General features: G+C 33.1%; 3 protein-coding genes across 5 annotated transcripts; 2 read left to right on the top strand and 1 right to left on the bottom strand.

Annotated features, from left to right (window-relative positions):
- On the top strand, positions 247-2553 carry LOC18589671. Its single transcript, XM_018128249.1, has one exon. The coding sequence runs from the start codon at positions 503-505 to the stop codon at positions 2048-2050; it is 1548 nt and encodes a 515-aa protein (XP_017983738.1). The 5' UTR covers positions 247-502; the 3' UTR covers positions 2051-2553.
- Positions 5552-10232, bottom strand: LOC18589669 (probable plastid-lipid-associated protein 12, chloroplastic). Of its 3 annotated transcripts, XM_007014735.2 has the most exons (11): positions 9932-10230; positions 9779-9832; positions 9442-9516; positions 8834-8953; positions 7824-8015; positions 7644-7727; positions 7442-7534; positions 7051-7104; positions 6842-6918; positions 5960-6067; positions 5552-5860 (listed from the first exon to the last, which is right to left on the bottom strand). In XM_007014735.2, exons 1-11 carry the CDS (start codon positions 10178-10180, stop codon positions 5779-5781), a joined length of 1188 nt encoding a protein of 395 aa, XP_007014797.2. In that variant the 5' UTR covers positions 10181-10230; the 3' UTR covers positions 5552-5778. The 3 variants fall into 3 exon arrangements, 2 of the variants coding, with proteins under 2 accessions (XP_007014797.2, XP_017983555.1); XR_001929569.1 differs by lacking the exon at positions 6842-6918 and having other exon boundaries at positions 9932-10231; XM_018128066.1 differs by lacking the exons at positions 5552-5860; positions 5960-6067 and adding an exon at positions 6247-6513 and having other exon boundaries at positions 9932-10232.
- LOC18589668 (peroxidase N) lies at positions 18179-19987 on the top strand. Its single transcript, XM_007014734.2, has 4 exons — positions 18179-18472; positions 18743-18928; positions 19082-19247; positions 19413-19987. The coding sequence occupies exons 1-4, from the start codon at positions 18257-18259 to the stop codon at positions 19832-19834; spliced, it is 990 nt and encodes a 329-aa protein (XP_007014796.2). The 5' UTR covers positions 18179-18256; the 3' UTR covers positions 19835-19987.

Raw genomic sequence — 21031 nt, 5'->3', positions numbered from 1 at the left:
AGCAAACATGAATTGACATGACAGCTACGCAATCCGATCAGAGGGGTACGATTATAATTATCACAATCTAAGGGCCACATCTCCAAACTTTCAGAAAATCCAATCCCGTGAAACAAACCTACTCCATCTATATCTCGTCATGGACACGTGCATCCCATCTTGGCCGTCAATATTTAATCCGTAATATCTAACTCTCCAGACACCCTGCTTCTCGCCATATAAAAGCAACCCTTGCCCTCCCTGTTGGGTCAGAAAATCTCCAGATCTTGGAAATACGAAGCGAAAAATAGGAAGAAGAATTGATTTCGAAGCAAATTTAATCTAATTTTTCGGTTTTAGATTGAGAACAAAAGGAAGCAAAAGAAATTAACGGATCAATAATTCTTTTGAATCTGGCGACAAATTTCCAATTCTAAAACTGAAAAATTAGGGTTTGTTTTTTCTTTTTAGAGTTCCTTGATTATTTTCTTGGGTGAAAGAAAAGAACAAAAAAAAAAAAACGATGAATGATCAGTCTCAGATGATGAATCAGCCACCTCAAATGATGATGAATTCCGTTCAGGTACAAGTTCCGGTTCAGCCGCAGATGATGAACCAGTCTCATCAGTTGATGGCGGCAGCGGCGGCGGCTCATTCTCAGGCGATGAACCAGTTGGCTGCGGCTCAGGCTCAGTCGCAGCCGATGAGCTCCGGTCCGCAGATGATGAATCAGCCACCTCCTCCGATGATGTTGAATCGAAGCTACAAGCCTTGGCAATCTCAGGACCCAAACCCTAACCCTAACCTTAGCAAGAAATTCCCTTCTTTCAATCGTAATAACAATTGGAAGGGCAAGAAAGTCACCGCCGGTAAAGATTCTAGAAAGTTCGATAATAAGCCTTTGCCCATGGCCTCTCTTTCTGCAATTTCCTCTGTTTCCGCTGCTTCCGGTAGTAATACTCAAGGGTACAAACCTCCAACTCTTAATGAGCTCCAATCACAGAATCGGTTAAAAGCCAGGAAATTTTACGGCAACAAGAAGAAATTCAATAACAACAACAATCGGTTTGCCCCCTACGCGCCGAGGAACACGACCTCGTTTATAATCCGAGCGAAAAAATCAGGTGGGATAGCGTCCTTGGTGTCTCCGTGTCCGGTGACGCCTGCGGTGCTTCCAACGCCGATATTTTCACCGTCGCGGGAGGTTTTGGGTGATATGGCCAAGGAAGAATGGGGTGTGGATGGTTATGGGTCGATGAAAGGGTTGATTCGGCTTCGATCACCGGAAGTTGGTCATGATGATGAGGAAGATGAGGATGGGGGAAATGGTGGGGGATCGAGTGAGAGCGATGTGGAAGAGCACGTGGAGGTGGAGAGGAGATTGGACCATGATTTGAGTAGGTTTGAGATGATATATCCAAGTTACGGAGGTGATTATAACAATGTTTTGGAGAATAGAGTTGATGATCAAGATACCCATATAGCTCAACTGGAAGAAGAGAATTTGACATTGAAGGAAAGGTTGTTTTTGATGGAGAGGGAATTGGGAGATTTGAGGAGGAGGTTACAGTTTTTGGAAAGGCAGAGTCAGGTAGTGGAAGATGTTAATGAGGAGGTTGTGGAGAATGGGTCTGATAATGAGAGTGAGGGCGGTGGTTCTGATGTTAGGGTGGTTACTAGTGCTGCTGATCATAATAATGCGCACATGGTTGAGTTTACCGCTGGAAAAAGTAGAAATGTTGATGTTATGGAGGAGGATAATAGTAGTGAAATGCCTCAGAATGAAGGTCTAAGGGATGCTAGTACGGATGAGATTGGAGCGGAAGATGATGTTGCAAGAGAAGGTGAGCTGAAAAATGAAGGAAGAAGGGATGATGAATTGAAGGGTCAAGCTCTGAGGGAGGAAATATTTCGAGACAAGGAAAACGAGGTCAAAGGTGATGAATCAGGAGGCAGTGAGTTTGTAGGGGAGAAGATTGTTGAAGAAGAGAAAAATGAGTCCAGGTGTGAAGAAGCAAGGAATGAGTCTGCTGACAACAATGAAACAAGGAACGAGGAAGTGCACTCATGAAGAGCATTGGCGACGGTGACTGGTTAGACTGTCCCTCGTTAATGTAAGTCTTTTCTCTAAACGTTGGTGCTTGGGACTGTTTTGATTATGGTTATTGAAACATGCAACTTCTGGATATATGCGGTCTAAGTAGATTTGTAGTTTAGTTCTTAATGTTCTTTTGCATTTTGTTAGTTTGGCAGGGAAAAGAGAGGATGAATTGGTTCTGTTCTCCTTTCCTTTCTCTGCCCTAAATATGATTTAGAAAGTAGGCATCCTTTCCAGCCTTCTTTTTCTTTTTGTCCTTTCTTTTTTGTTCGGAAAGGGGGTAGTGGGTGTATTTTGTTTAGCTGGGAGAGGTTTATCCATGAAGGTTCTTTCCATTACAGGCATATATCTGTATCAATTTCACCTTCCTTAAGTTTGAAAAAGAACCTTCTAGTATGTAAGGTAAATTTGTGACTGATGTACTTGCATTTCTTTTGCTTAATGTCATAAAGCCTCTTTAACTTATTTATCTATCATTCTACTCATTTTAATTTTAATTTGAGGGATTTCTTTTACACTGTGTATAAGCCTATTTAGTAACACAAGTAGTTTCTTTTCCTATGTCTAAAGTACAAACTTATTTTTAAATTAATTTGCCTTCTTATGGGATTCATATGTGGTATTCTGGTTATGCTTTTGAATTAACAAAGTTGACATCTGATTAACTTGTCTTCTGTTATCTATTATGAGAATGTCTTTTTTTTTTTTTACTATATTATAATGATCTTTCCCCTTGTTAGCATGCAGAACTTCTCTCTTCACCATATGGGTAAGAACATTTAAACTTGTTATTTCTGCTTGATTCTGAATTGTTACTGCAGAAATTAGGTAATCAGATTTATGATTGTGAGTCTGTCCACTACTCTGTTAATTGATTAATTTGTTTTACCGTAGAGATAACTATCGTACAACTCTTTTTTTGATTTTCTTTGCACACATCATCTCATAGATAGTTGATAGTGTAGCAGTGAAATTGTTGTAATCCAGTCTGCCAGCCAAGAATTGCTCAATGGAAGACAGTCTTTTCTGTCTAATTTTCCATCTAAAGTTAGTACTAAGTGTTAGAGACTTGAAAGGATGCTTTGTATTATTGGTGCCTTTAATTGGGTTTTGGGAATGGATGAAGAAGCTGTGCAGATTGCGGGTGTAAGTATTCAAATGGTAAGACCTGAATCTTGGTGTTTGTAGTGGCTTCATCTATTTCATCAGCCACAAATCCTCTTACTGTTCAGTTGCAGACTTTGGAGGTTTAGTAGTTTCTTTTGTTATTACATATTATTGAAGTTGTACCCAGTTATAAAACCGACAGAGCCTCCTCGTAATAGTATTCTTGTTTGGACATGGAGAATTCTTTTATTTTTTTTTGGTAAAAAAATAATGAATTTCTAGGAGACCCTGAGGTAAAATCCCAGCATTGTGGATGGGGGTGTCAATGTTTTGAGGAAGGAGAGTGTTTACGTCGTCGTATAGAGGTATATCTTTGTGCAAAAGAGTAAAGGGATTGTCAGTATGTATTCATAGGTTTGAGCATGGGAGAAATGTATATCAAGTAAGGGTTAGGGTTAAATGAAAGTGATTAAGTTGAAGACACATTGTGGAAGAATACATACTCCTTTGTGTTTTACATCTGAAGGGTAAATTACAAAAGTTCACCCTGAGCTTTAAAGAGTGGCAGTTAGCTGGCTCTCTTGATAAGTTTCTCCATTAAATTGGAAGCCAACACAGTTCATCTTCTTCCTCGAGTTTTTTCGCGTTATTTTGTGCAAAAATGAAGAAAGGGACGTGCAAATGTTATTTTCAGTGTCAAGATTAAAGAAAATTTGCCTGACATGTAATCAACAAGAGTGAGTGTTGTAAATTTTACTTGTGTTCTTTTTGAAAGGGAACAGGGATGTCATGATTAAAGAAAATGTAAGATGTTCAATTAGCTGTTGAGCTGGTTTAGGCAAGCAGTTTAATTCGACTTCACAAGCTTACACACTTGTGTTCAGCTTCGGTTTATTGACCTTTTAATTGATTGAAGAGCCAATTTGATTGAAAAACGATCCGTACAACATGTCATATATTTAATAAATCATAATAATATAATGTTCTCAAGTTGAATCAGGTTGGGCTGGTGCTTAAAATATGTGCCTAAGCTCCCATCTAGGTCCCCATGCACCATGGTCAACATCCTTTGGCCGAGGCTCCAACTCGCACTTCATTTTATTAATTTTTTTTTTATTTTTCATAATAAATTCCCCATACAATGCTGTTCTTCTAATATAAATTTTCCAATATATTCCATTTATCGGTAAATTAATGCTTTCATTTTTCACGAGAAATTTGGATACACTGTTATTCTTCTAATAGATAATGCCTAATACCAAGTCATCAAGCTTAAGAGAAACTTGCAATCCGCTTTGAAAGGAAGAATCTTGGAGAGCTCAAGCACTTCCTTGGACTTGAGGTTTCCGAAATCAAGGAAGGCTTATTTCTTTCTCAAAGTTACATCAAGAAACTTTGTTGAGAAGTTCGATATGGCAGATTGCAAAGCAATGGAGCAAAATCTCAACTTGAGATCAAATGAAGGATGCTTCTTTTGTTATATTTGACCATTTCTAGGCCTGACATTTCTTTCTCAGTTGGGAGTGGTTAGTCAATTTATGGAAACGCCTAGAAAACCTCATCCTGATTCAGGGAGATCCTTCTTCTAGGCGATTCACTTCTGGGTTGGCGGCTATATCATGGTGCAGCACAGTTGCACCATCAAGCAAGCAAAGAAGCTGAATATAATGCTGACTCCCTAGCAGCATACGACTGCACTTGGCTTAAGAGGTTGGTTGCAGAGATTTTTCACTCATATTCCACAAATCCGTCCAGATTTGTTGTGACAATTTAAGCACTTTTAAGTTTGGCCTCTAATCCTGTGTTTCATGCTGGAACAAAGCATGTAGAGGTCCATGATCACTTAATCAGGGAAAAAAAAAAGGTGCTGATGTTGATTAAGTGCATACCCTGCACTTTTGGCGGTCTGCCTAAGATCATGAGTGATTCTACTGAATTCAAATTGCATCTCCCCTGTATCCAACCAACTAGGACAAAAGTCTGCTAACACATTCCCAGGGATTAGGTGGTTTTAATGATGTTAATGGATTCTGGAAATATGGCCAATGTGATCAGCTCTCCTACTCACTAGCATTGACATTTTAAGCCCAGTGATGGATCGGGAGGGAGCCTTCCACCATACAGTTTCAATCAGATACTGCCGTTGTTGCTGCTGTGGTGCAATTCTGCACTTACGGTGCTGGAGAAGAAGTAAACTGCTTTCTTATCCTCGTTCAGTCTTGACTCTTGAATATCTTACTAATTTTACAGGGTTGCTTCTAATTTTTTTTAATAAAAGGCAAGTTACAGCTAATTTTCAATCGTATAATCCTAGGATTAATTTCAAAGCTATATATCATGTCTATGATCACCACGTCCAAAGAATGGTAAAACAGAATTACTAGCCGATTTTCAGATATATAAATTGCTCCTTCAGATTTTCTCAAATAATATGCTTATGTGGCCTACATATTTCCCTGAAATAGGGTGTGGTCACCTTAACATTATATGCTCAATAACTTTAAAAAGAAAAACAAAATTGAAATGAAACACTCCATTATATACATTGTTGTATAAAGTATTCAAGTTAAATCTCCTGATCCTGTGGTTTTCATCTATTTTGACCCATCTTTTCGTAGGTGAACAAATAAAATATTATTGTAGCCCCTGGAAATCCTGATCTTGTCATCACTGTATCTGCAAATGCATATTTAGTAAATGTAAGCTCGAAACTAGACTTTGAACCAATCAGCATCCTATAAATTATAGTAGTAGATGTTCATTGACACATCTTACAGGAGCTCCAGATTGATCTTGGTTTCCATTTCTAAAGGGTATCCAAATGGACCACCAATAAGGGCTGCGTCATCCATGGTAACATTGTAAGTCTTTGTGCCAGATTTGCTGCACAAGCAATGTGAGATCAAGTTTCAGGCTAATTAATGAAAAAATAGTTCATCCAATGAAGGGGGAAAATTGTAAACTAAAAACTTCCCCCTGCAGAAACAAAACACTGATAACACATTTTGCATCTTTCTGAATCTGCAGAAGCTTTGCATTGTTGTTATCTTTTGTTTCTTTGGTTTTTTTTTTTTTTTTTTTTTTGAGTGAGATAGGGTTGAATAAGTACCGTTTTGGCATGTGTGGATGCTAAAGTATGGTTAACATTGATAACGCTTACCATCCTCTTCAAACAGACCTGATGTCTGTATATGTATGGATTCCCAAACTCTTTTGTAAAATTTTGGAAATGTTGCTCCAGAGTCCAGACAGGTTACAGTCACAAGCTCATGGCTGCACTTTTTCTTAACTTAATTATTTCTGCATTTGGGTTTACAGAGCTTCTGAAGCTGGTTCTTGTATTAAATTAATAGGCTTAATAAGCTAAAATGACTTTTGCGTGTAGCATAACAAGTTGTAAGCATTGTCAAGAACAACATTGAGATCCATATCATATCAGAAGTTCATATTCATGAACTTTACCAGGCAGCTTTCACTAGTATCATGCTATAAAGTTTTAATTAGACCCTATGAACATTGCTATTTCAACACCAAAGCATTTTTTATTGTTTATAACTGGCTAATCTAGTGATGTTGAATAAACTAAAACTAACATGAAATTTTGCATTGAAGTTTAGCTTGTAGCCATTCAACATCAACGCAAAGTGATAGACTTACACAAACTTGCCAATCATGGAGAACCTGACCCCAGGTAAGATGTTCACTGAAAACTTCATCTGTCCATTCTTGACAATCTAAAGCAGTTGCAATAAAAGAATGAGGAACTGAATTAGACTAATGAGATAATTCTAAGGACAAGAGAACTACCTGCAATCAAGGCATTATTGCAAAGCCAAAGTTATTGACAACATTTAGCTGTCACTTACCTGACTGCCCATAAGACCATTGCCAGCATTTTCTATCCAACTGTCTGTCTCCAACTGCAACAAGATAGTAGGGAATGAAGTGACCTAAGTAAGAACTGAGAAGCAATGATCTAAAGAAAGAACATGACTATTTAGTTCAAGTTTAGATGAAGCAGGTGTGCTATGCTAGGAGTGAACATATGGAGGCAAGGCTCCATGATGTCTAGCTGGTCATCCTCGGTTTATCCTTAACTGGTGCCACCTCTATTTTTCCTTTTCAAGAAGGATATTGTATTCTAGCTTTGATTCAGTTAATGCTCCAAAAGGAAAAGAAAGAAAAAGAAAAGGACTATTTAGTTTAGTCTCTTCTAAGAATATATGAACTTAGATGCCACTAGCATTTTAAATGCACCTGTGAGCTCCATATCATCTGCCATTCTCCTTCTAAGAGTACTGGTTCATCTTTAGATACACTCTTGCTTAAGGAGATAAACTCATCAATTGCCTGCAAAGGTTTGGAATGCAACAATTAGTGGAGGGAGGCTACACCAGCTACGCAATAACACATGCTCTGTCCAACATAATGTGCAAATTTTTAAGTTTGTTAATTTTACCTCTCTAACTTCCGTTCCTGTGGAAATGGCTGCTAGCAACTTTTGCCTAGGATCAGTCTTCTTTTGAAGCACAAATGTAGTGCCCTGTACTACAGAGACATTGCTGGACTTCCTTAGCAAGAAATTTATTTATAACATACTCACTTAAATAGAATAAATGAAGGCAATAAATGTCTTCACCTTATTTCCTCTTGAGATGCGTAGATTTCCAGAACGAGACAGATATGTAGTGTCTAACCAGCCCTTTGCTTCATCTCCAAGAAGTCTAAATGGGACTGGATATGGTACCTTAAATGGTAAAAATTTAAATGAAAAGGCTGCTCTGTCAAACTGGAAGATGATTCGTGTTCCATCTTTGATTGATGCTGCTGCCTGTGAAAGGAACAAAAAAAAAAAAGAAGGAAAGATAGATATCTATGGAGAAACTGACTTACACAGAATGAACTAACTTAACATCTGCAATATGGCAGACAAGAACACAAGAAATATAGATGGTAAGTTATGGCCTCTTTCAATTAGAAATTACCCTCAAAAAGTTTAAAAGGAAAAGTAATTAAAATTGTTTTTCTTTTGACAAATAATGATTCAGAATCCATAATCTCCTTGAAGAGGCATGTAGTTACCATTGGATGATTCCTGTATATGTTATATTATACATTTTTTGAACCAGTTTGATTTATTTCATTATCATTTTACCTGTTTTGAAGTGTGCAGGATTTCTTTAGAAGAGTCACGGAAACAAAAAAGGAGTCTCATTCACATTACAGTATAACAAATTTGACTTAGAGTAGCTCATGGCTGTAGTTATAAGCATTTAAGTTTGTATGCACTGAGCCCTATTTAATTGTCCGCATTACACACCTAATCTAAGCATGACAATTCTAATAGCATATTCCCGGTTGTTTAAGGATGCTATCCCAGAAGGAATACGCGAATTACTAGTATTCAACTGATAACTCAAAAACTACATCTAAATTATCTGCCCTTTGTCAGGCCAAAAGTTGGTTTCATGAGAAAAATCTCACTCAGCAGGAAATAAATAAACACAAACAGATAGCAATATGTGCAATATCACAACTTGAACAAGCCAGGGTACTAACAGCTACGTTCACTCATGGGAACATGTTTCCGACACATAAATAATTCATCAAAAAGAGTTATTGTGATCATTAGAGATAATGAAGTCATACCTCTACTTTTAGCTCACCTATTGAGTCAGAAAATTTTACGATATTGGAAACACGTGGATCATTTGTCCGAAGATAGACCTCTTGAAATACGCTAAAAAATTCGACCCCGACAAATGTTCTCTACAACCATATTAAAAGCACAAAGCAAAATGTCATTGTAAAGCAAAGATGAAAAATTAATGGAAGACAGACTCACCTAAATTTCCTTATATCATCCTCACTTACAGAATATCGATTACCTTGCAGTCATTGTTCAAAAATTCTTCATTCTTCAAATTGTCATCGCATTTCAGATCAATACTGATTTCAAGACAATGTGTTCTTATGTGATTACCTTCTTCAAATTAAGGACAAAGTAACATGGCCATGTCTACAATTCTGGCCAGCATAACGAGATTAATGTTTAATGGCCATTTGTCACATTTGGAAGAAGAAAAGAATGCTATTTAAAGAGGGTAAAAATGCTCTATTCAAGCATTTTCCCACTAAAGATGCTGTAATTTCATAAGAATCTATGGTTACAGTAATCTCACACAGAAGCAATTTATTCCATATGCAGAAGGGCAGACAAGACTAGTAAAAGCCAAAACAGAGAGGTGAATCGTAACCTGAATTGGAGATGCTGTGCCAGGTCTAGTCGTAAACATCAATTGCCACCGACCTTCAATTAGATCAGAGCTTGTCTACAGGTATATTCACAAGATAATGTTACCATTTTTGAGTAATAACCTATGATATGGGAGAAGTGCAAAAATAGAAAGAATTCCCACTTTTCTTTATTTCTTTTGACCCTGCACAAATGAGTAACAAAGCCAAATCTAAAACATTGTGTCAGCAAATCCTACATTGACAGGCGTCCATTTCAATTCCCACTTAAAACCCAGAAACCTAAATCCTAAGGGGGTTTGATGAATATTCAGAAGAAGAAGTTAGAGAAAAACTAACGGGGTCTGGCATGCCTTCTTGGCCTTCTAGAACTTGAACTGCACGCTCCGCATCCTTTGAAGAATCAAAACCAAAGTCAAATATTGCTACTCTTGAAATTCAAACTAACACAGAAACGAGCTCAAAAGTGTTGGATATAGTTTGTCGTCGTACATTGAGCTGGTTAGAAGAAGCCGATCGTCCTCGGCCTTGGATTCCAATGAGGGCGTCGATGAGCCGCTTTTCTTGCTCTGTGAAGGAAGCTTGCTGCTCATTCACCAGAGAACACCGACAAATGTGGAGGGTTAAGCGGTTGGGATTGGGATTTGCGGAGGGTTTGAAAAGGCTCGGAGGAGGGTTCAAAGCCAGGTTTCGCCATACGTTCAGATATGTTGCCGCTCCCACTTGCGCAGCCACAGCCATAACAAATGTTTCAAGTGACTGAGTGAGAGCAGTGAGTTCGTCTCCCTAGAGGTTGAGGTTTACTTGTGTAGACCGGCTTGGAAGATGCTGTTGACACGTGGCTTGCCATGTGTCTGCCACGTGGAAGTAAGCTATCTGTTACCGTTGCTTTTATTGGCGCCAGCTTCTTTCTGAGGTCGGAATTGGGTAACCGAATCCCGAGTACTCAAAGAATCTCCAAAATGAATATATAATCATTTGCATGAAAAATAAAAAATTAAATATTTAATATTTTAATGAAAATTTTCCTCTATATTTTATTTGATTTTCACTTGAATTGTCGAATAATGTTTAAGACCCTGTTTTATTGATTATTTAATTTTTACTCTTTGTTTATTCCTTTTTTCTCTTACAAAAAGTTAATAAAAAATAAAAAGTGAAGAATTAAAAAGAAATAAATAATTTAAAATAAAAGTATTGACAAAGAAAAACCTAAGTTATTAATCTATTAGGCCTAAAATAAATATTAAATAGGCCTTAAAGACTCAACCGCTAATATGTTATTTACTGATGATCTTTTCTTTTTGGTTTTCATTCAATTAATTCCATGCGCATACCATGTTGTTTACTGTTGGTCAAACCAACTTAATCTTTGGTACTATAAGAAAATGTTGAATTTAATCCTTATACTATTATTTATACAAATAGAGATTTTGTATTTTTAAAAATTATTAAAATTATTAGTCGTTAAATATATTGATGCGGTATTAATCATGTCGACTAATGCTCATATGGTGTTGATCTTGTTGATGAGTGCTAATATTGCATTGACTAGAAAATTTTTAAATTAAGAAATTGAAAAATTATAAAAAAAGTTAAAAAAAATATTTTTTAATTTTTATAATTTCTAAAAAGTTAAAAAAATATTTTTTAATTTTTAAAATTTCTAAAAATTTTTAAAAAAAAAAACCAAAAGGTTTTTATTTTTTTAAAAATTCTATAAAATAAAAAGAATATAGAAAATCTTAAAATCTAAAACACCAAAAAAAATATATTTTTTAAAATCTGAAAGTTTAGAAATAGAAATAATTTTTATTTTATATAAAATTCTAAGAAATAAAAAACATAAAAATAATATTTTATTTCATTAAAAACTTCAAACAATTAGAAATAATTTCTAGATTTTAAAAAATTCAAAAATTATTAATAGAATTAGAAATAATTTTTATTTTTTAAAGAAATTCTATAAAATTTTAAAAAACTAAAAATGCTTTTTTTATAATTAATTACATTAAACGGTTCATATATATATTTGATGAAAATTTTACTTAATTGTGGATATATAAACAAGAGTAATAGTGAGGGCAACAAAATATATAACAAGAGAATAGCCACTACAACAAAATTGAATTTTAATTACATTTCTTTAAATGACATATTTTTTTGTGCAGTAAAATCTTAAAAAGTGCAGCTATTTTAGTTTCACTTTTTTCGCATTTAGTAGCAATGTAAAAAAGTACAATTTTTACTAGTGTATATAATTTATATGGTTACATTTTATTTATAATCCATTTAAAAAATTATGTAGTGAAGTCAGATTTATAAAAATGTTCTAAAAAGCATAAAAAAGTGTTATTAAAAGTATTTTTAGTAGCACATTTAAAAATGTGCCGTCTTCAGTCACATTTTTTGTAGTGAGTGATGTTAATGGTTAAGGTATCTTTTATTTTTTATTTACCTTATCATGAACCTTATTATTTAATAGGGCATTCAAATCTTATAAGTACCCCATTAAATTTTGAAATTTTTATCCGTATTCAAATATTCTAGATACTACTTTAAATATCTAATTAAAGTAAATTTAAAATAAATTTTTATGTATTTTATTAATGAAAATTAAATTAAAAAAATTAAAGTCAGTTCATAACAAATAAATGAAAGTTTAAAATTATATTTAAAATAATTAATGAATTTTGATAAGTACGAACATTAGTTATAAATGTTAGTGTACAAGTCTCAATAAGTAATATACCAAGAGCGGATGAATTGGTATTTTAAAATTCTTTTAAAAGCTAAGTATAAAAATCAAGACTTTTCGTAACTAAAAACTTCTACTTGTGTCAAAAATAAAATATGTGATTTTGCTAAGCAGTTTTTAATAAAGAATAAATCAAGGCAAAATATTTTCTTAAGTCAAATGCAAGCAAAGCATAAATAATAAATCAAGGTAAAATATTTTTCTAAACTAAATGCAAGCAAAGCATAAACAACAAATTAAAGTAAAATATTTTGAAAGTCAAAGGCAGGTAATAAAACACAATGCAAAAAAATTAGAAGTAAGACATAAGATTTTTATAGTGGTTCAGCTTTTTCTAATGCCTATATCTATTCTCTTGGAATACTAATGAATTTCAAATCCACTAATAGCAAGTTTAATTGGCGGAATAGATAAGAATGTAATAAAATAGCTATGTTGTGAAAATATAATACAGTAATAATAAAATATAATAGTTATTATGTAGTTTTGTACAACGAATGAAATAAGACAGAAATAATTATGATGACTTATTGCTGTATTTCGTTGGTAAAAATAATTTTAGAATAAGAAAGAAATAGAGGATAAAAAGACAAAAAATATCCTTTAATACAGTATATGATTATTTATTTTTATTTTATTCTTTACATATTAATAATTAATAATTTATTTAAAATATTAATAATTGATAATTTAAATATTAATATTTTATGTATAATTTAATCATTAATATTTTACAATATTAATATTTTATTTAATTTAAATATTATTATAATTAATTATTTTATTTTATTTTTTAAAAATTAATAATTGATACTTTATTTAAAATATTAATAATCTATAATTTAATTATTTTTTAAAAAAGTACGTAATTTCATTGCAATGCGCTAAAGTTAAAATAAACTCTGGACTTAAAGATACAAGGAAGTGAAAAAAATATAATTAACCCTATAAAGATAGGCCTAAAATTGGGGATTTCCAAGCCTAAAATAAGGCCTTTAAATGAAATAGACTTCATTAAAATCCCTTATCTTTTATCAAAGTCTCAAAACCACCCACCACAAAATATTTTATTTATAATTTAAATATTATTATAATTATTTATTTTTAATTTAATTTAATTTATATTTTAAATATGAATAATTTACAATTTTTTTAGAAATATTACTAATTGATAATTTAATTATTAATATTTTATTTATAATTTAAATATTATTATGATTATATATGTTTAATTTATTTTTTAAATATTAATAATTGATAATTTAAATATTAACATTTTATTTATATTTTTTTTCTTTTCAAATAGGGGCCGAGCGAACGTAGGCCCCCACTGCCACAAATAATGATGTAGGCTCTCCCACTTAGGGAGACCTTAGAGTAGCACCCCTCCCATGTGCGATGGAGGTCACTACCCTCGGTCATGGCTTTTCTTGGTCGCCCATCGACCTTGTCTAGGTAAGTATAACATTTTATTTATAAGTTTTTTCTTTTTTTTAATTATTAATATTTTAAAAATATTAATATTTTATTTATAATTTAATATTAATATTTTATTAGAAGTTGGAATCAAGGGAGAGAAAGAGGAGAGAGAAAAAAATAATATTTTTATACAAATAAGGTTGTAATTGTTCAAACTTATAAGAGGTATTTTGGTCTTTATTATTTTTTAAGTTTATTCTTTAACCATGGAATAGTTAATACCATGGGAAAGAGTGGTAGTAGTTATTCCTTAGTTTTAGAGGATTTTGTAGAATAGCTATTCTAGAGGAATGGCTATTTCTTGAGCTATTTCACAACCAAATAAATGAACAAAAGTTCTTTCGGAATAAAAAGGGAATGGCTAAGCCATTCCCTCAACCAAACATGTAAAAAGGGAAATAAACTTTTTATGAGATCACGCGAAACCCTCACAATAGCTTTTTACGGCATCAAACGAAACCCTTACAATGCTTTTTCACATGATCAAGTGAAACCCTTTAGCAATGCTTTTTCTTGGGCTCAATCACAAACAAATAGCTTTTCAAGGTTAAGCTAGAATATTTACACTGAAGTACAAAGTTTAGCAAGAAAATGTCTTTAAAAAGACTAGGTGCTAGCAATTTAAGCTTGAGTGTAGTGTGAGAAGAAATTTAAGCTTGAATGAAGCAAGTATAGCACTTTTCAAAGCTTGGTGGAAGACTAAAATGAAGCTAGAAAGTGAGGATAAGCTTTTGGAGGTCTCTTTAGGATTTGAAACTTTATCTCAGGTATTCTTGCTTCTAAACGACTCAAAGATGTCTGTTTATAGCTAGTGTGAAGTTTGGAGTCGTTAGATACAAGTTTGAATCAAATTTGACGATTGCTTAAGCTTAAGGGTCGACTACAACGCTCATAAGGTCAACTATGTTATTCAAATTTCTTAAATTAGTGTTTCATAGTTGAATATAACTTTCCTCTACTCGATCCAATTCTCGAAAGCGTGATTTGTGCAAATCTAGGCTGATATAGTTGACTATGCCTTTGCTAGGGTTGATTATGTCTCTTGATTTCTTCCTTTTTCATGCATCAGAGTAGCCAAGGTCAACTACTACTATTTTAGGGTCGACTATGACTGTGTTGTTCTCCAAATTATCTAGCTTTCTAATTTAGGGTCGACTATAGCCACTTTAGGGTCAACTATGGTTTTGTATACTTCATGTATTTCACTCTTCTTGCCTTTGAATCGACTTGAGCTTTTGTAGAGTCGACTCTTGACTTATGTCTTAAGGTTTCCTTAGCTTTTTGGAGCTTCTCTTCAACTATTCCCTTCTTATCTTGTTACTATAATTAAATAATAATTCAAGGCATATTTGCTTTTTATTTTCATAGCTGAATATGGTTTTTATAATATTTTCTAATGATGCATGGTTTTTCAAACAATTATATGACCTTAGGGGATTAAAATATATTTGAGACAATTTCAAATGCTTAACATTAAATTCAAGATAACATATAATTTTTATCAAATCAAAACATGATGTAACTTAAGACTCATAATAAAAAATTTATACAAAAAATATATTTATAAAACTAATATTTAAAATAAAAATTTATTATTTATAATTGAGTTCAGATAATAGATATCGTAAGATTTTTACCTTAACTATACTTGAATTCATGACGGGTAATAGTTTTACTATCCAAACTTAAATATAAGATATCATAATCTTATTTAATAGGATAAGTAAGGTAAAGATTTCGATCGTAAGGTATCTATTGTCATCCATAGAAGAGAAGTTGTTTGAGTGAGAATAAATTGAGTCATTGTAAACTTCGGCCCTGTTTAGCATTACCAATTAACGAAAGGCATGTGCCATATGACATGGACTCCTAGTTGCATTCACCAAATTATAAGCTTGTCTAGGGCCGTAATCGTTTTTATCACGTTTCGAAGTCCAGCATGCCTTTTCTTTGAATAGTTTACTACTCCATCATGGATAAATAATTAGCCACAAGGATGAAGGTGGAAGCCAAACCAATATCAGGATTTCAAAGACAAAATAGACAAAGCTGAGTTTCTATTATAACCCATGATTTACTACCAGTTGGGCTTCTTGTCCCAGTCCTGGCTAGCTCGCTCATCACCCTTGGCAGCTTAAGGATTTCTTCTTAATTCAAACTTCAATATTACCAAGCCCAAAAAGAGCTGTAAATTTTTATGTAAGAAAGAGAAACTAGGTGTTTTGTGGTTCAAGTTAATTATGTACCAAAAGAATTAAATGCTTCAAGATGCTGCTTCTTGTAGAATTGGTCCCTTGAGTTTCAAAGAATTTAACAAGATTGCATAATGCCTTACACATCATTCAGAAAGTCAACCACTGTCAGCGTCAAGGTACAACTCTAATTGGATGCTCAAGAATATGCTAAGCAAACTCACTTACTGCTCCATTAAACAACTAAGAATATAATATATATATATGTTGAGTCGAAGCATCAATATCAACGGGCAGAAATGAATCCGCGGCCAATTGTCTAAACTTATCTGACTGCTAATGCCTGTGAAAGATAAAGTTTGAAGCTATTTAATGCATGCATGATTTAATCATGCGCCCAAGTGGTGGCAAAAAGGCTTTAGCTTTCCTCTCAGCACTATGCTGCTTTTCATTAATGCATGAACTTGTTGCATGCAAATAACTTATAATAATACATGCAATCCGATAACTATTAACGCACCATTCTTGTTTGCTATATTAAATCTGGTAAGCTGTAAGTTTATGCAAATATCTAACTCAGTACAGTTTTGTGAACACTAGCTGTACTGTAGACAGAGACAACTCAATAATATCAAAAACATCAAATTAATTATTTAAATGCTACTTCTTTATTGAAATTGAGAAAATGAGGTCTTTTTTTTATTGAAGCTAAGGAAGAAAGAATCAATGAGGAAGAAAATTCATGAGTGGATATTATAAATTAAAAAAAATTATTAGTTTTATAAATAGAAAAACAATAGCGATTGGAGATCATTAAATATATATTATTCTTAGTTGATTGGGAATAGGAGAAATAGTTGAGAATAAATAACAGTGGGAATTGGAAGGTGGTAAAAAATTGAGATTTATTAGACACATAATTAGGAAAGTGAAAGAATATGTTATTTTATTAATTATTTTGACTTTTATGTATTTTTAATAGGAAATGAGATAAATAGTTGAGAATTATACTAAAGCCTCTATAAATTAATACTTGATAAATTAATAACCTTGATTAAATAATATTTTTATAATTCGTTCAATTTAGCAAATAATACATTTAAAAAAAACACATATGTCCCACTTGATATATAAATAAATAATCTCCTTATACATCAAAATTATATATATATATATATATACACACACACCTCAATTACGAGATTTTTGTAAAATATTAACTCCAATGTTACTTATTTTTCTTGAAATTGATGTTTCTTTAGATCTCATCTATAACTTTCTTGGTATTGAACAAACCACTCATAGAGAACCTTCTCTAGCTTCAGGAATTTCGTAGTTTTCTAATTTGGCATCACCTTTTTCAATATTGGTTGATAAATACTTTGATGACCTCTTAATTGTATTTGATATTGTTGCTTGACTCATTGGCAAGTTAAACTTTTCTGACGCCCACTATTGTAAGATGCAATTTGGATTTTTATGTTGAACTAACATAATGCTTTACGCATTTCATTCATCATTGTTCAATTCTTTACACTTTTGAAGTGAGAAGTCATTATGTTTAGTTTTACTGTTTGTGATATTATATGTTTTTTATATAGATATTTTTGCTCGACTTAATGTTCATCAAGTGTATTAATTAAGTATACATCAAATGTAATTTTAGGTCGTTGTAAAAAATGGATAGATTTATGACTTCTATCTAATAAGACTAATTACATCAATTAGACTTGTTTTGGTTAAATAAATATATAAAATAATGATATATTGTAATTCGGTAATAAAGTAATATTTGTATAATCACAATACACAATACATATATAAAGTTCAATGTTTTGAAAAAAAATTCCTTGATAAATTAATTTTTTATTAATTAATATATGAATTAATAAATTATTAATTTATTGATTAAAAAATATCTTGATAATTAATAAATTTTCATGATCGTAAGGGTATTAATTTATAGAAATTTTATATGTAAGTGAGAGAAAATAAATATTTATTAGAAATGAGAGAATATATAAATATTTTATTAATTATCTTAATTTTTGTATACTTTTAATATAATTAATTATATTATTATTATTATAAAATTATAAAATGAATGAAAATTTGAACCTAAATCCTTACTTAGGTGGCCTTACCTAAAGCCGACCCAGACTGCAGAAACCGTCATACGTCACCACCACTTTGCTATAAAGTTGATCATTTATTACTTAATAATGGCATTTAAAATTGCAAATTCATTCATGATACCGATTATAAATAGAGCTTGAAAGATTTCTCATGCACATCAGCCTTGGCCCTTAAGCTTGTTAATTACTAGCTAGCATTACGATTTCCCCAACTGTCACACACTTTTGTTGTACGGAAATTGATATAGCAGGCATGAAGAGGTCAAACAGCTTTAAGGGTTATTCTCTGCTTATAATTTGCTTTATGCATTGTGTAGCTGTGAGGTCCCAACTTACCACTGATTTCTATTCTAAAACATGTCCAAGTCTTCTTTCAATAGTCCGGAGGCAAGTTCAGAGTGCTGTCAAGACTGAAATGCGAATGGCAGCTTCTCTCCTTCGGCTTCATTTCCATGATTGCTTTGTGAATGTGAGTTTGAAATAACAATTTTGATTACTATTTCATTATAGCTTAATGATTAATTAATCTAGTCTTAAGTACTGGGATATACCATGGGAAAGCCTTAGACGTCTTACTTAAATTTGGGTGTAATCTGTGCTTTTGATCGAAAGCGGCAGCTTTGTTATTTGGTTACTCTTTAATACTTTATTTTGCTTTAGTTATCAAATTTGAAAAGGCAACAATTAATAATCCATCATAATCATCATAGGTTTTTTCTATGTTTTCCCTCCTTCACAGGGTTGTGATGCATCAGTTTTGTTGGATGGAGACAATACTACTGAGAAGTTTGCTCTCCCTAATCTCAACTCTGCAAGAGGATTTGAAGTTGTGGATGCAATAAAAAGCGCTGTAGAGAACGCATGCAGCGGTGTTGTATCATGTGCTGATATACTAGCCATTGCTGCTCGAGATTCTGTTGTCTTAGTAAGTTATAATTTTTTTTTGGGTAATTGGAATCACTGACGACAGAGTTTTGGGTCAATTTATTTATAAAATTAACACACACACAACCACACATACCAAACCAAATTGCTTCTATTTAAGGATGCAAATTAATTAATTGGAAATCTTTGGCAGAGTGGAGGACCAACCTGGAGAGTTTTATTAGGAAGAAGAGATGGGCTGATTTCAAATGCAACACTAGCAAATGCTGCACTTCCTTCTCCATTTGAGGCACTAGATGCAATTATTCAAAAGTTCGTCAATGTTGGCCTAAACATCACTGATGTAGTGTCTTTGTCAGGTAACCTATTCTACACAGCTCCAGGCTTTGGACATGAAAATAGTTTCTCTTACCAATGTAGCATTATTAATTGTAACTATTAGTTCTTGCATGCAATAGTATACTAATCTGATGAAATGACTCACATTTGTTTGGGAGTTAATATTAACATGCATATTTCTATAGGCGGCCACACAATTGGATTAGCCAAGTGCGCTACCTTCAGCAACAGATTACTCAACTTCTCAGGAACTGGTGCTCCAGATACTACAATGGAGGCAAGCATGTTGTCTGATCTGCAAAGCTTTTGTCCAGTTAATGGTGATGGGAACAAGACCACCGTTCTTGATAGGAACTCAACTGATCTATTTGACAACCATTATTTCCAGAACTTGCTAAATGGGAAGGGTTTATTAGGTTCTGATCAAATTCTACATTCTAGTGAGTTGGCCACTTCCACAACTAAAAGCCTTGTTGAAAGCTACAGCAGCAATTCACAGCTTTTCTTCCAGGACTTTGCCAATTCCATGATCAAGATGGGGAATATAAGTCCCCTTACAGGATCTAATGGACAGATTAGGACGAATTGCAGGGCTGTAAATTCATAAGTAGCATTTAACTGAATCGGGATTTGACAAAATATAAATGCTGTTCAAGTGATGGAGATGTAGGGAAGCCAATGTGATACGTAGATTGCTGTATAATCTATATAAGCTTATTTAATGTTTTTCTAATGTGTGCTTTTCTCCCATTGGCCCAAAGTTGTATTAATTTGTTTTACGAGTTCACCTCTTTAGCAACTGTAGATATTTAGATAGAGTAAATATATAGTCAATCAGACTATTTACTTAAGAAACTTGACTCCGCATACCTAATCTCTGATTTTCAAATTAAAAAAAGAAGAAGAAAAACACTCACCCCTTGAGTGGGGGAGCCCATCGAGACGGGCCATATAAAGCCGAAGGGGGATTTAATTGCAAATCCTTAATATGATAAAAACAAAAAAACTTTACTAGTGAAGCCAGCACAGACTTCTTATGGCTCAAAATTAATGGGGTATTTAAGAATAGTTGGCGATGGCAGTCGGACCTCTGATACCTTACCTATCAAACCAATAAGCTTTCACCTTTACCCACCACTTTCTGGCAGTGCACCCCTATTGTCTTTTGAAAGTATCTACTATAAATTTAAATAAAGCAGTGAGGAATCCTCTTTCCACCAAGCACATAAAATATTTGGGAATTGTTCCTAAAATAAAAATGTTTCGTCAAGTGTTAAATTTCAAATTAAAAATATTAACAAAAAATTATGAGAAATAACTCTCTTCATAAGATAATTTTAAAAATAGTCACTCATATAAAATTATCTGTTTTTACTCAAAAATAAGCACGAGTATACCAAAATACTCTTAAAAACATCTTCACAAATTAATCTCCTGACTCCTTCCCCGTCATAAAGAAAATAGAAATAAATGCTTAGCTATTTCAGCTCGCTCCATTCTCTGAACTGTATTAGCTTTGTCAACTCTGTTGAGCACCATCGTTATCAGCTCTCTCATCATCGTGTTGTGGTTTATTTCTCAGTATCTGGCCATATCATCGTCGATAAACAGACCTTAGAGCAGAGATGATATTAAGGTATGTTATTGGGTTTATTGCCATAACACATTAATTTTTGAAACTTTTTGTGTAAATTAGAACATGTATTAGAAACATTGCCTAAAGTTGTTACACGCCATGCATCTCTAATGGACATGGCGTGTAAAAAATATATTGAAATAACATGTGCTAGCACATGGCGTGTGA

Source organism: Theobroma cacao, chromosome 9 (assembly GCF_000208745.1).
Source record: "Theobroma cacao cultivar B97-61/B2 chromosome 9, Criollo_cocoa_genome_V2, whole genome shotgun sequence".
Taxonomy (NCBI): Eukaryota; Viridiplantae; Streptophyta; class Magnoliopsida; order Malvales; family Malvaceae; genus Theobroma; species Theobroma cacao.
Note: the sequence above shows the minus strand (reverse complement) of the source record. Positions and strands in the feature narration are given on the sequence as shown.